The sequence below is a fragment of the Phoca vitulina genome, unplaced genomic scaffold (genome assembly GCF_004348235.1).
Source record: "Phoca vitulina isolate PV1807 unplaced genomic scaffold, GSC_HSeal_1.0 scaffold56, whole genome shotgun sequence".
NCBI classification, from domain to species: Eukaryota; Metazoa; Chordata; class Mammalia; order Carnivora; family Phocidae; genus Phoca; species Phoca vitulina.
In genome coordinates, this window is record NW_022589759.1 from 300,805 (window position 1) to 315,062 (window position 14,258).

Below are 14,258 nucleotides of genomic sequence, written 5' to 3' on the forward strand. Positions count from 1 at the left end.
GGCCACCGGTAGGCAGAAGATGCGGGGGCAGGTGCTCAGCCGAGCGGCACGAGGTCCCGCCCCCAGCCCGGCCCCACGCGGGTGAGCCGTGGGGGCGGTGCCCGGCGCAAGCCCCGCCCCGAGCGTCACGGCCAAGGCCAGTGGGCGGAGCCGCTGGCGGCGGAAGAGCGCGGCCGCGGGACGGGTCCGAGCGGAGAGGTGGCCGATTGGGCTCCGCTGGGGACCGACAGGTAGACGGTCCCTCGCGGGGCCACAGCACGCTCTGGTGGGCGAGGTGGGGGTCTCTCTTCGGGGGGAGACACAGCTGGCGGGGCGGGTCTCCAGGGAAGCGGGGTGTTGTAGATACTGGGGGCCGCTCAGCTGGCGAGGTCGCCGAGCTGTAGGGGGACATGTGGACACCGGGGGGGGCTCGGGGGGGGCGCACAGCCGGCGGGGACAGGGTCACCAGGCCGGAGGGGGGTCTGTGGACGCTGGGTGGGGGCTCGGGGGGCCGCACAGCCGGCGGGGAGGGGTCTCTGGTTCCTGACACCGTACCCCCGCCCGCCAGAATGGGCAGCAGCTCGCTGTCCGAGGACTACCGCCTGTGCCTGGAGCGTGAGCTGCGGCGTGGCCGCGCGGGTGTGTGCGGGGACCCATCGCTGCGCGCCGTGCTGTGGCAGATCCTGGTGGAGGACTTCGACCTGCACGGGGCGCTGCAGGACGACGCGCTGGCGCTGCTCACCGACGGCCTGTGGGGCCGCGCCGACCTGGCCCCCGCGCTGCGCGGCCTGGCCCGCGCCTTCGAGCTGCTGGAGCTGGCGGCTGTGCACCTGTACCTGCTGCCCTGGAGGAAGGAGTTCTCCACCATCAAGGTAGGGCGCTGGGCCGAGGGGGCGCCCCCGCTCAGGCTGCTGTGTACCGTGGGGCAGAGGGTACCATTGAACAAGGGATCTCATGTGTCTTCAGAGCCGGGTGGCTCTCCAGGGCTCAGAGGGGATTTGGGGCGCTTTGGGGCAGCTCTTGGCCAAGGTGTTCCCCCCCCCACACACACACTCCCAGGGCTGAAAACATGGTGTGGGCAGAGGCCACCCACCTTGGGTGCCTGCCTCCTGGGGAGATCCTTGCTCCTCAAAGCTTGAATCATTGCCCTCCCCCAAAGTGGCCTCACAGCCCAGGTAGCACAGAAATCCTAGGACAGGTGCCTGGGAGGGACCTGAGGTTCCATGGTCATCCTAATCCTTCCATGATCCCATTTGTAGAAGAGGACGTTGGGTGGGTGTATCCCCTGTGAAGTAGGTAGGGGCTGGAGACCCTGCATACTCTGGGGTCTGCACTGATCACCCCTGTGGGTGAGCTGCTGGCCTGCAGGAGGGGGCAGGCATACTTGGCCCTCAAAGCTAATTTGGAAGAGTAGGAAGGTGCTGATGTCATTGGGCACGTGGGCGAGTCCACCTCCACTGGTTGCCATGGCAGCAGCAGCCTCTCTCTCTCTCTCTCTCTCCCCCCCCCAACCCCTTCTCCTCTCCCTCTCTCTCACCCCACCCTCCTCTCCTCCTCTCCCTCTCTCTCTCAAGAGGTGAGCTCTGGAGCCTATTGCTTCATGGGGACACCTGCTGGTCAGAAGTTCTAGGACATTTTAATTCAGAGAACAGGGCGGTAGGCACCCTCAAGCGCCAGCCCCGTGGGAAGCCAAGAACGGAGCGGACAGGCCTGCCCTTGAGGTGCTCCTGGGCTTCAGTGTTGGGTAGACCTGGTTGGGATCTGGTTCTGCTTCCTCTTGGCTGTGTGGCTTTGTGCAAGTTACCTAATCTCTCTGAACCCATGTCCTCATCGGTGGAACAGACCCAAGAATAGTGCAGTCCAAGGTCTGTTGTGAGGGGTGAAGGTAAAACCCTGAGTACAGTGCCCGCCCGCGGCAGTGCTCCGTCTGCGGGAGGGATGCTGACAGGATCCCAGAGCTCTGGGATTTTAGAACTGGGAGAGACACAGCACCATCATCCTGAAGCCCTTCCAGTTCCTCACAGGACTGCAGCCTAGAAAGCACTTTCCCATCTAGCACTCCTGGGCTCTCAGCCCAGATGCACATTAGAGCCTCCGAAAAATACGGATGTTTCATCTATGTGGTGGAACGCTACACAGTTGGAAGAAGTGAATGGCTAAGCCTCTGTCCCAATGGGGAAAGCTCTCCAGAACAGGACGTGGGAAGGTGGAGTTCAGAACAGCCTGTCTGGAGAGCAGATAAGCACCCGTTTGTGTTTGCGTGACCAAATCTCAGCCCCAGGGGGGACGGGAGGTGGAGACCCCAAGGCAAGTGAGATTTCTTTTTTTAAGATTTTATTTGAGAGAGCAAGCGAGAGAGCAGGAGGGGGGTGGGAAGGGGAGACAGAAGCAGACTCCCCGCCGAGCAGGGAGCCCGACGTGGGACTCCATCTGGGACCTGAGCTCAACTGACTGAGCCACCCCGCTGCCACGAAGTGCGATTTCCTGGCGTCGGGGCTCTTTATTTTGTTCTGCCCCAGCCATGGAGATGGGTGTGCCGGGGTGGGTCGGGGCGTGTGGCTGAGCAGCCCCTCTGAAGGGAGTGCCAGCACGGCCTGGTTCCGGGGGAGGCCAGGGCCAGGAGGAGCTCGAGCGTGGCTCAGGCTGCTGCTGACCAGGACCCTCCTCTGCAGACCTTTTCAGGGGGCTATGTGCACGTGCTGAAGGGCGCCCTCTCGGAGGACCTCCTCCTCCAGAGCTTCCAGAAGATGGGTTACGTGCCCAGGGACAACCACCGCCTCACGATGGCTGCCCCGCCACCCGCCTGCCAACTGGTGCAAGTGGCCCTGGGCTGCTTCGCCCTCCGGCTGGAGTGTGAAATCCTGGGCGAGGTGCTGGCGCAGCTGGGCACCAGCGTGCTGCCAGCCGAGGAGCTGCTGCAGGCTCGGCGGGCCAGCGCAGACGTGGCCTCCTGCGTGGCCTGGCTGCAGCAGCGGCTGCCCCCCCGGGGCTCCCCAACAGTCTACCAGAGCCCGCTGGACCTCTACCGGGACCTGCAGGAGGATGAGGGCTCAGAGGAGGCCAGCCTGTATGGGGGGCCCTCGCCAGGCCCCGACTCCCCGCCCCCGGAGCTGGCCTGCAGACCGCTGCTCTGGGAACAGAGCGCCAAACTGTGGGGGGCCAGGGGCGCGGCCTGGGAGCCCCTAGAGGAGGCTGAGGCGCTGCCGCAGGCCAGCAGCCCACCCTACGGGGCCCTGGAGGAGGAGCGGGAGCACGAGCCCACAGCCTTCTCCTTCCTGGCCCTGCGGAGAGAGCTGCTGAGTCCGCCTGGAGACGCGGCTGCCCCCAGAGCCCCAGGGAGCCCCGGGCCGGCCGGCCCCCAGCCCCCCGGCTACCAGGCGCACAGCTGCCTAGCTCCTGGGGCCCTGCCCGCCCTCTGCTGTGATACCTGCCACCAGCTGCACGCGCCCCACTGTGCTGCCCTGCCCACCTGCCGAGCCGGCCACGCGCTTCGCCCGCTGCTCAGTGAGGGCCAGCGGCGCCTGTGGCTGCAGCGCGCACAGCTGGACACCCTGCTCTATGACGGGCCCGGGGCCCAGCCTTAGGCCCAGCCAGGCCCTGCACCAGGGCCTTCCCGAGACCGTTTCTGTGGTGCTTCTCTGGGCCTCAGCACTCCTCGGGCCTCAGCCCCCAGCCACCCTGCGCCCGGGGGACTCCTGGGCACAGCGAGGTGGGGCATCGGGCTTCACAAGGCAGGAGGTGGGGTCCTGCCTTCCACGGGAGGCTCCTGCGTTGGCCTGGCCGACTCCCTACCCCCTGCACCCAGCATCCAGGCCCATGTCCAAACGTGCTGGGTGGAGGAGTCTCACCACCAAGCCTATGCCCAACGAAGGGTCCTCTCCCCTCACTTCCGCTCCTTGCCCCATCCCACTGTAGGGCCCGCTGCTCAGCCTGTGGACCCGAGCCCTACAGGTGTCCTTCAGAACACTGCTTCCCTCCACGTGTCCAGGGGACAGTCTCCTCACAGGGGTGTCCCTGGGGCCACTGAGCACCACTGTGACCAGTCTGGGGGCGCTGCCAGGTACATGGCTGAGCTAGCCCCTTGCCTAGAAGTGTCATAAGCCAGTGCTGAATGAGCTGAGGGCTGGCTTGAGACCAGCTGGGCCGGGGAGTGTGGTCCCCAGATGGAGAAGAAATGATCTGATCTCAAAGCAGAGTGAGGAGGCTCCCCAGACGCCCAGAGCATAGGCGGCAGGAGGAAGGACGCAGGCAGCTAGTGGGGCCTGGATAGGCTGTCACTCCCCTTGTGGTGGAGTGTGGGGCTTCCGAGCAGTCCGCACCCCACAAGCCACCCTGCTGTTGGCTTTCTGTTGCACAGGCTCTGGAAGGCAGGGCAGGAGGCCACGCAGGCTTCCCACCTGAGAATGCTCCCTGGGTCCAGTGGTAAGGGTGTGGCCGGGCTCTTGAGCAGCCACCTGCTAAGGCAGACTCTCAAGGCCAAGGCAGGCAGGCAGAGCCCCCTCCCCTGGGAAGTATTCAGCCACAGGACTAGAGGGGACAGGTGCCTGTCTTCTGTCCTGGGTGCTCTACCCCCGTCTGTCTATCCCATCTCCCCTTCTCCCCAGCACTCAGAGAACCACCATCATGTCCCATGAATCAGAATATTAAAGTTCATTAAAGGACACTGAACCTACTCATACCTGTTAAAAACCTTTTATCTCTCTGACTCATGCCCCTTCCCCTCTGGGCCTCAGTGTGGGTCAGGGACAGGGCTCAGACCCCAGTCCCTCAGGTGGGATGTGACCCACACCCAACCTCTCCTTCCCATTCTGAGTGTACCAACCCTGCCTTTGGGGGTGGGGGGGGCAGTGTGCCTCTCCCTGCCCTAGACAGACCCTGGTGATCAGGAAGGAGCACAAGCCACCACGTGGGGTCTACGCATCCCAAACCAGCAACACCCACTGAATTGGGCCCAGCAGGTGTTTCCTCCTGGGAAGGGAGGGTCCCGAGCTTTTACCAGCTGAGGGCGCGGCAACAGGTGTCCTGAATGAGGTCCCACCCCTTCAGGGTGCACCCACCCTGCATCACCCCCATGTCCACTCCCCGCTCTTCTGGGGAAGGGGTGTGATCAGCCGGAGCAGCGGGTAGGTCTCCACCGAAGGAGGAGCTGGGTCCCAGCAGCGCCGTGAGCCTGGACTGCAGAGGCCTCCCCATTCCGTTGCTGTCCGTGGCAGATGTGCCAGCCCAGTGGAGGGGCCGTCAGGGCTTACAGCGCTTGCCCTGGGCCTCAGACGTGGCCGGGACGGCCCGCTTGTTGCGGTGGTGGGGGAAGGTGGGCATGAGCTCCGGCTCACAGGCTGCAGGGAGGAGTACGTCTGGGTCTGACAACCCCACTGTGCATCCGTGTCGGGCCCTGGAGGCGCGTCTCCCTCTGCCCCCCTCAGACAACAGTCTGTGTGGCCAACGAGCACCCACGTGGGCCTCAGCATGCAGCCCCTGCTCCACCCGGAAAGGCCTGTGCCAGGAGCCCGCCCCACCACCCCCAGGGGCTCGAGGAGCTGTGGGAGGCCGTGCCCCTACACCCCCACCCTGGACAGAAAGGGCCGCAAGACAAGCGCCTTGCGGGGCTCAGTGGGAAACTCACGCAGGGGCTTCTCCTTGAAGTACGAGCTCTCCAGGCCATCTCTGGCCGTTGCCCTGGACAGGAGGCCTCCGTGTTAATAGGACCCCGGCTGCCCCTGGGGCTGCTTTCCCGCACACCCACCCAGCTCCGCAGCCTCTGGTTCAAATTTCCCGACAGCAAAAGGCGAGTGGCCAGCAAGGGTCTGGGGCCCAAAAACAGATGGGAAATTCAGAATGGGCTCCATGATCTGTGTGGGCAGGGACCACCCACACTGGGGGCCTGGGCCTCCGCGTCTGTCTGGGGAGGGGGCATCTCTGCGGCAGCGTGGCCAGAGTTCTGAAAACCCCCCTTTCGAGGGCTCGGGTTTGAGGCCAGGTCAGCACCTTTTCTTGGGGTCGTACATGAAGAGGAAGTTCAGCAGGCGCAGGCCAGCCTCCGAGAGCCACGGGAACTTGTGTTTGAGGTTGTTGTACGGCTGCTTCCTCAGGCTGTACTGACCCACCAGTGGCAGCCTGGAGAAGCCCTGCAAGGAGCAGGAGTTGAGCATGGGGGCTGGCCCGGGCAGGGGGCGCGGGGGGGCGGATGACGGCAGAGGCCGGGCACTCACTGGCCAGATGTTCTCACTGGGCGTCCCCAGCAGCTGCACAATCAGGTCCACCTGGTGGATCTCGGACGTGCCAGGGAGAAGGGGCTTGTGGGCCAGCAGCTCGGCCAGGATGCAGCCCATGGCCCTGCAGAGGAGAGCAGGCCTTACCTCACGCACCTGTCCCCTGCTGCCACACACCTCTGCTGAGGCCAAGTGCTGGGGTCAGGACAGGGTGGAGCGTGGGAGAAGTCAAGATGGGACATGACCCCATCCCAGATGGCCTCTTTGGGTGACCATGAGGGCAGGGCCTTTCTTCTGTGGAACCTACGTTCTCACGCTTCCTCTTAGGGATCCCAGGCTTCGGCCCTCCCCCTCCCCCTGGGGGCTGGGAGGCTGACAAAGACCCCAGCCCTGCTCCTGCCCCTGTGAGCCCCCATGGGACCCACCCCAGCCCTTCCCCCAGGTCCCAGGAGCCGCATTCACTTCTCACCACATGTCTATGCTGGTGGTCTGCGTGGTGGTTCCCAAAAGCAGTTCGGGGGCTCGGTACCTGCAAACACAGGTACTCCCCCTCGTACCCTGCAGTGAAGCCTGGGCCTCCACCAGCCTTCCTGACCGCCTGAGGCAGCCCGGGCTCCAGACTGCCAACACCAGCTCAGACCACCTTGTCCTCCCAGCCCCCAATCGTGGGTGACACACAGAGTAACACCAACTTGGCGGGTCGGCTCCTAGGAGTCTGCTGCCAGCCCAGTCTGTAGACACGGCGGGCTGACGCGTGGCAGAAAGCCTACGATTTCGTATCGTTACCCACAGGCCTGTTCTGCTGCTTCTTAAAAACCTGCATGAGAAAAACTACAGAAAGCTGAATAAACCGCCCCACCCCACAGACAGAAGTCTGTGAAGCGACCTCCCCTTCTTGAGGGGGCTCAGAACCAAGCAGGACAGTATCCACCCCCTCCCCCCCTGCCGTGCTGTCCTCCGTCCCGACAGCCCCGCTGTCTCAGGAAGCTGTCCTAGACCCAGCCTCTAGGAGTGTCTGTGGCCCTCTGTAGCTTCAGAGCCCTCAGGATCCTTCTGCTGCTTCAGCATGATCAACCCCCACACTTCCTCCACTCACCAGAGTGTGACCACCTTGGGGGTCATGGGCTTCACTGGGATGCCATAAGCCCGGGCCAGGCCGAAATCCGCTGGGACGAAGGCAGAAAGGCAGTGTGTCACCCAGCGGGGGCTAAGAAGCTGCCGTGTGCGAACAGCTCTTAGCCCCCAGGCAGCTGGCAGGCACTGACCTGCTCCCCCGCCCCAGCGGCACTCAGAGACCCCTGCCACAGTGCCGGCACCCAGCACCCACCTGTCTTCACACAGCCCTTATCGGTCATGAGCAAGTTGGACACCTTCAGGTCCCTGGGACAGAAAGGGAACATCGGTGATTCCCAGGACGTGCACCCCACAGGGCAACTAGGTTGTCACCGTCACAGGCAGACTCAGAACGCTTTCCTACACATCCCCTGTTGGAACTTTTTTTTTTTTTAAGATTTTATTTATTGGGCGCCTGGGTGGCTCAGTCGTTGAGCGTCTGCCTTCGGCTCAGGTCATGACCCCGGGGTCCTGGGATCGAGCCCCACATCGGGCTCCCTGCTCGGCGGGAGGCCTGCTTCTCCCTCTCCCACTCCCCCTGCTTGTGTTCCTGCTCTCGCTATCTCTCTGTCAAATAAACAAATAAAATCTTTAAAAAAAAAAAAATGGATAAAATCTTTTTAAAAAAAAGATTTTATTTATTTATTTGACAGAGAGAGACACAGCGAGAGAGGGAACACAAGTAGGGGGAATGAGAGAGGGAGAAGCAGGCTCCCCGCCGAGCAGGGAGCCCGATGTGGGGCTCGATCCCAGGACCCCGGGATCATGACCTGAGCCGAAGGCAGATGCTTAACCACCTGAGCCACCCAAGCACCCCTGTTGGAACTTTTTAAACACAGCAAGGGTAGGCAGCTGGGAGTACCAGTTCTCATTACCTTTCTCAGGCCTAACACCCAGTCTTGTGCCCGTTTCCCACCCAGGGCTGCACCAGCTGCCCCAAGACATGAGAAGCCGCTGCTTGCACAGTCCTGCCCTGAGCCTGGAAGGTTCCCCCACTTTCCTTGTGTCTGTGACGAGACTGCAGGACTTCTCATAGCCTTGTCAGCTCCCCCGGGGGGAAAGCAGGTGCTGTGGGGCCTGGATCCTGCCCTAAGGAACAGTTAGAGAACTGCACAGAGGCCAGGTCATTTCCTCTCTAGGGGTTAGGACTGGCAGTCACCCTTCCCATGTGTCACGAACCTGCACTCCAGACAAATGTCCTCCAGGATCATGCCATTCCTCCCCCCCCACCCCGCCCACTTGGGGCCCCTCCTACCTGTGGATGATGAAGTTCTGGTGCAAATATTGAAGGCCTCGGAGCACTTGCAGCACAATGCACTTGACCTATGCAAAGGGCAGGATGCATCAGTTAAATGTGCCACACAAGGACCTGGGACGGTGCCTCACTCCAGGCCCCCCAGCCTCACACCTGGGCCTCAGAGAAGGGTGTTGGCATGTTCTCCAGAAGGCTGGCCAGATCTTGCTCACAATAACCCATCACCAGAAAGATGCTGGAAGGAAAAGGGGAAGACACAGGGCACCTCCCACGTCCTCCCAGGTAGGCCAAAGGATCCTCCTGGAGTTGCAGGAGGGATGAACTCGATTTGGGGGGAGCACAGGGACGGGGATAGGAAAGGCAGGCTCAGCAGGGCCCAGTGCAGAGGACCAGCAGACTGCATACCTCTCCAGGTGGTTCCCCACAACCACTTCCTTCAGCTCCACGATATTCGGATGGCGAAGGCGAAGGAGCAGTGTGATCTCTCGAAGGCTGCTGATGGGGACCCCTGCAGCCAGACAGCCTCCTCAGTGAGCCCCACCCCTACCCCTGCAGGGCTCTGCCCACAACCTCAGGGAGAATCAAGGCCACCTGAACATGCACTTTCCTTTTTTAAATTTTATTTATTTATTTGACAGAGAGAGAGAGAGAGAGAGAGAGAGAGAGAGAGATCACAAGTAGGCAGACAGGCAGGCAGAGGGAGATGGAGAAGCAGGTTCTCTGCTGAGCATGGAGCCCAATGCTGGGCTCAATCCCAGGATGCTGGGATTATGACCTGAGCCGAAGGCAGACACTTAACCGACTGAGCCACCCAGGCGCCCTGAACATGCACCTTTAACTCTTCCTTCAGTCAATGATGCAAGGCAGCAACTATCTGTATGGACCGCTGTATAGGACAGGGGGTCCACAGCGAGCACAGCAAGGCCCTGCCTGCACAGGCAGCCGGGGAGGGGCTGGGGGGTAGAAATCAGGGGTGTGTGGAGCACAGGGGCTACCAGCCTGGTCTTAGGCAGGGAGGGCTGGGTAGAGGGGTGATGGCTGGGCTGAGACAGAAGATAGGGCAGTACCAGACGAGGGAGAAGATGAACTGCACGGGGTTCAGGGGAACTAAGGCCTAGAGCAGAGGGGTGAGGGCGAGGGGCTGGGGAAGGACAGGACAGGCAGCCTCCCAGAAACAGGTCCCCTTTAACCCTGATGAAGATGCTCTCAGCACCAGGGGTTCAGGCCAGAGGAAACCTCAGAAAACTGGCACCTTTCTGCCCCTCCCACTTGAGCTCACCATCCTTCTCCTTGTCCATCCGCACCTTCTTCAGGGCAACAATCTCGTCCGTCTGGGTGTCCCGGGCCCGATCTGGAATGAAAACTCATCCATGATGGAATCTTACTTCATCCTGCATCATACACCCTTGTGCCATACAGGGGCCTCGTTCTGAACGCTGGGGGTCCCTTTCTCTTCTTCTTTGATAACTGGATGCCCAGTGACACCGGGTCCCAACTGTGCAAGCGGCAGCCCCGGCCCCACTAGACACATGCTCTCTGGGGAGTCGTCTCAACTGGGCCGGGTACAGGGTGCTAGTTACACCAAACTCCCTCGAAGGTTTCCTCCTTAGAGTCAGGATGCAGGTCACCGCTTTGCCTTCTGTTTACTATGTTCTAGGAGCAAATAAGATACTTTATCCAGAAAAAAAACCCCTCATTTTGTGCAAAGGAGGCTCTTCAAGGCACTAGTGTGTGAAGCTTCCAAACCCTTCTCAGTCTGATGCACACCAACGTCACAGCTGCCACCCGCTGAAGCCCCGGCTGCTTTTGGAAGTTCTAGGTTCTGCTGTAACAGCTCCCTCCGCTTGTAACCACCCTGGCCATCTGATGCTTACACCGACGGTAATATTAGAGTTCGCTTGTATGACTTCTGCCCTGGCTCTAAAGCCCTGGGTGTTTCCCTCCTTCCAGCCCTGACACAGCTCCTGCTGGGACAGTCCCCTGCCCCCGAGGGCTTCCATCCCGGCCACTCACACACAATGCCATAGGTGCCTTCCCCGATACGGTTCAGCTTCTCAAACTCCTTCACGCTCCGACACCGTCCCAGCTGAAAGACAGAGGTGCTGGTAGTGCCGGGCTTGGGCAGCTAATGGAACAACTAAAGATGGATATTTCACTCTTAATTTGTACAAAGGAGCTCACTCATGTGTTCACCAAACAAGGATAACCACACACTCGGGCTTTCAGATGAGAAAAGAGGGATGACGCTACTGGGCCAGCAGACACTTTGAACACAGTATCACAGACAGCCGTTCCCGTCCAACCCCATGGTCCAGACATATGCTGTCTACAAACGATAACCACTGGCCACATATGGTTAACATTACAGTAAAATTTCATTTCCTCAGCTGCCATGTGTGTCGTGCTCCATGTGGCTCATGGTAACCACACTGGATGAATCAGAAACCCACATTTTTTTTTTCTAAGTAGGCTCCACGCCCAACATAAGACTTGAACTCACAACCCCAAAATCAAGAGTCCATAGGAAGAAACATTTCCACCCTCACAAGAAGACTACCGACCAGCACCATCTAGATTATGCTCTGGAGGTGAACAAAGCTTCTACCAAACACAGTGGAAACGCTTCTGTGGCAGAGACTGACTCCAACATCCACACAGTAGTTCTTCCTTTGAGTAGGAAACACTGCCCAGTGGCACGTGGCTACCAGCTGGTATTTCCCACCGTTGTATTTTGCAGCTAGGTATGTCTACTTGACTAAATTTTGGCCAATGGGATGTGAGCATAAAGGACAAAGGCTTCAAGGAAGGGACTTCCCCAGGGGCACCTGGGTGACTCAGTTGTTAAGCGTCTGCCTTCGGCTCAGGTCATAGTCCCAGGGTCCTGGGATCGAGCCCCGCATCGGGCTCCCTGCTCTGTGGGAAGCCTGCTTCTCCCTCTCCCCCTCCCCCTGCTTGTGTTCCCTCTCTCACTGTGTCTCTCTCTGTCAAATAAATAAATAAAATCTTTAAAAAAAAAAGGGAAGGGACTTCCTGATCAAAGGAAGTTGGTTGCCGCCCACTCCTTCTTGCCCCTGAAGCAGGGTGGGATTTGGATGAGGTGCAGGTAGATCTACAAGACAGATAACTTGAGTGTCTGGACCCACCTTGTGGAAAATAGCTGCCTCTCTCCGAAATGTTAGGCAAGAAAAATGAAGAGAGAATTTTGAGCCGGCTCCACGCCCAGCACAGAGCCCGACACGGAGCTCCCTCTCACAACACTGAGATCATGACCTGAGCTGAAATCAAGAGTTGGATACTTGGGGCACCTGGTGGCTCAGTCGGTTAAGCGTCTGCCTTCGACTCAGGTCATGATCTCAGGGTCCTGGGATCGAGCCCCGCATCAGGCTCCCCGCTCAGCGGGGAGCCTGCTTCTCTCTCTCCATCTGTCCCTCCCCCTGTTCATGCTCTCTAATAAATAAATAAAATCTTAAAAAAAAAAACAAAACATTGGACGCTTAACTGACTGAGCCACCCAGGCTCCCCAAAGTTCTGTACTTGAGCCACTGTATTTTGGGGTTCCAGTCGTAGCACAGAGCCGGTACCCTAACATACCTTCATAATGCAGGACGTTTGTAGATGGACTGAATGAGCATGTCTCCTTGGGTCTAGGAAGCACATGCAGCAAGGTTCAAATTCTAACAGCCTCTCTCTGGCCTTGCTGCCTCCCATCTTTTCCTCCGTCTGCCTCCATCTCCTTCCTTCCTACCACTTGGGGAACCAAGTCAGCATCGCCTGGACTGAGCCCTTCCGTGGTCTTGCCTCAGCCTCCTCTTTCCCCCAGTTCTTCTTCACATTCTCTCTCCAGGGGGAACTCCTGGTGCTGCCTATTCACACAGTTTCTCATCTCTGAGACACTGCTCCTGACATCCTAGGTCGGCATGCCAGGCCTCCTTGTCTCTGCATGTCAAAATCCTAGTCCAGCAAGAAGTTCTTTTACAAAAATTTCCCCCCAGCTGAACACAATCGTTCCTCTGAAACCCTGACTTTCACAGCCTGCAGCACCGGCTCGTGGGTACCCCGCTGGGTGTCGGAGCTGCCGTGAGGTTTCCCGTCGCGCACTGCAGGACTGGGAACGAGGTGAGCACCTGCTGTGTATCTGGGGGGTGGCCAGCGGCCCGTGGACTGCCGCCGTGCCTTCAGGATCCTTACCGGCCTCTCAGAGCACCGGCTCCCACACAATCCAGCCACCAGAGTTCAAACAATCACTCCACCCCAAAGCTTCACTCTCCCCATCTTGGGCTACACGACAGTGACACACGCAGAGGCCTCGCGCAGAGCAAGACGCAACGCAAGCTGCGGCTGTCGGGTGGGGCGCCGCCTGGCCCATTCAAAGCCCGGTGGGAGAGCACGACGGCAGTCTTCCCGCGGGGAAATTCCCTAGAGCCCGGGGCCTGCTCTTCCAGAGGCTGCCGGCTGCTGGACAGCGCCGGGCTCCGCCACCAGCCCCGGCCCTCGGCCCCTGCTGTCGACCCGGGAAGACCGCCGCCGGCTTCCGCGCCGGCCGCCAGGAACTCTGGGACTGTCGTTCCCGCCCGCGTCGGAAACCTCAACGCTTTAGCGCGACACTAAGGGGCTCCAGAGCGTTCCAGTCCCGCCCTGCCGCCGGCAAGCTACCCCGAGCGGCCCCCCGTCGCACCCTGTGTTCCGGAGGCACCGTGAAGAAGCCGTCCTTACGGATACACTTCAGACGGATCTGCTCCGACTCTGACTCCGGGTCCCCCATGTCGAGCGACCCCCCAGTTCCCGTGTGCGCAGGCGCAGACCAGGTTCTTCCGCGCAGGCGCGTAGAGTACTTCCGGGGCATTTCTACCTTAGCGACGGTTACTCGGGAAACCTTGCGACGACCCCGGGAGGACCTCAGTTTCTGCCGTCCGCTCGCACTGCCGACGTTCGGGCCTTGTTTTAGTTTTAAGCGCGGGCACCCGAGGCGGCTGGGGTGCTGAGGAACGGCCGCTGGAGGAGGAGGAGGCTGAAGTCCGAGGGGCGGGGGGCTCCCTTGGAGCTCGCGAGGGCAGCTCTGGAGCCAGGCAGGGGCGGGGAGCAGAGCGCGCGTCCGAAAGGTGCGGGAAGAGCGGCTGGGAGGCCGCGCTCCGGGCATCTGCGGGTGGAGCGCCCGCCACCTGCGGGGCCCTGTCGGGCTCGGGCCTCGCGGACCTCCCGTCCCCGCTGCAGGCTGGCGGACGAGATGAGTGAGGTAGACGGCGCGACAGTGATGCTGGAAGCAGGGCGGTGATGGGATGGGGCGGGGGCGCAGCGTTCACGGGGGGCCCGGAAAGGCCTGCTGTGAAGGAGCTAGGCGTAGCATAAGCTAGGCATAGGTGATAACTGTGAAGTTAATCATAACTGAGTCAAAATCAGTTGTTTTAATGTAAACTAATTGTCATAGTCACTTCATTTCAGTCCTTTTTCCATTCATTCATAAGCTAAGCTTCTAGGTAATAATGAAATTAGTATAGTTTTTACATTATTGTTTGAGATTCTCAGGACAGGGGTAGGAGGAAGGCAATCTCTAGGTCAAATAATAGAAATGTAATGGCTACTAGAAATTTTATGGGAAAGGTAATCGCGCTAACCCCGTGGAGTCAGAGCATCATTTGTATGGGCTTGATCTTTCTGTACGAATAGTTGTGAGTCAGGATGGGTAAATAAATGTATTGAATAAA

At 60.1% G+C, this 14,258-nt stretch overlaps 2 protein-coding genes across 13 annotated transcripts; one reads left to right on the forward strand and one right to left on the reverse strand.

Moving 5' to 3' along the window:
- The first annotated feature begins 119 nt into the window (after positions 1-119).
- SPATA2L (spermatogenesis associated 2 like) lies at positions 120-4,651 on the forward strand. Of its 3 annotated transcripts, none has more exons than XM_032389765.1 (3): positions 120-230; positions 548-851; positions 2,652-4,651. In XM_032389765.1, exons 2-3 carry the CDS (start codon positions 549-551, stop codon positions 3,561-3,563), a joined length of 1,215 nt encoding a protein of 404 aa, XP_032245656.1. In that variant the 5' UTR covers positions 120-230; position 548; the 3' UTR covers positions 3,564-4,651. The 3 variants fall into 3 exon arrangements, with proteins under 3 accessions (XP_032245656.1, XP_032245657.1, XP_032245660.1); XM_032389766.1 differs by having other exon boundaries at positions 166-274; XM_032389769.1 differs by having other exon boundaries at positions 183-265.
- A 149-nt stretch (positions 4,652-4,800) lies between these two features.
- On the reverse strand, positions 4,801-13,774 carry CDK10 (cyclin dependent kinase 10). Of its 10 annotated transcripts, none has more exons than XM_032389758.1 (13): positions 13,406-13,774; positions 10,570-10,642; positions 9,836-9,907; positions 8,962-9,064; positions 8,710-8,791; positions 8,557-8,624; positions 7,516-7,568; positions 7,285-7,354; positions 6,658-6,717; positions 6,189-6,312; positions 5,965-6,104; positions 5,603-5,655; positions 4,801-5,315 (listed from the first exon to the last, which is right to left on the reverse strand). In XM_032389758.1, exons 1-13 carry the CDS (start codon positions 13,691-13,693, stop codon positions 5,218-5,220), a joined length of 1,284 nt encoding a protein of 427 aa, XP_032245649.1. In that variant the 5' UTR covers positions 13,694-13,774; the 3' UTR covers positions 4,801-5,217. The 10 variants fall into 10 exon arrangements, with proteins under 10 accessions (XP_032245649.1, XP_032245646.1, XP_032245655.1 ...); XM_032389755.1 differs by having other exon boundaries at positions 6,658-7,005; XM_032389764.1 differs by lacking the exon at positions 13,406-13,774 and adding an exon at positions 13,232-13,358.
- Between the last annotated feature and the right edge of the window lie 484 nt (positions 13,775-14,258).

Bases quoted from the DNA above. Each gene is read 5' to 3' on its own strand.
- SPATA2L (XM_032389765.1), top strand. From the start codon at position 549: ATGGGCAGCAGCTCGCTGTCCGAGGACTACCGCCTGTGCCTGGAGCGT. The intron at 852-2,651 runs GTAGGGCGCTGG...CCTCCTCTGCAG, and splicing joins AGGAGTTCTCCACCATCAAG to ACCTTTTCAGGGGGCTATGT.
- CDK10 (XM_032389755.1), bottom strand. From the start codon at position 13,693: ATGCCCGGAGCGCGGCCTCCCAGCCGCTCTTCCCGCACCTTTCGGACG. The intron at 7,569-8,556 runs GTAGGAGGGGCC...TTTCTGTCCCAG, and splicing joins CAGAACTTCATCATCCACAG to GGACCTGAAGGTGTCCAACT. The intron at 6,313-6,657 runs GTGAGAAGTGAA...TCTCCTCTGCAG, and splicing joins ACCACCAGCATAGACATGTG to GGCCATGGGCTGCATCCTGG.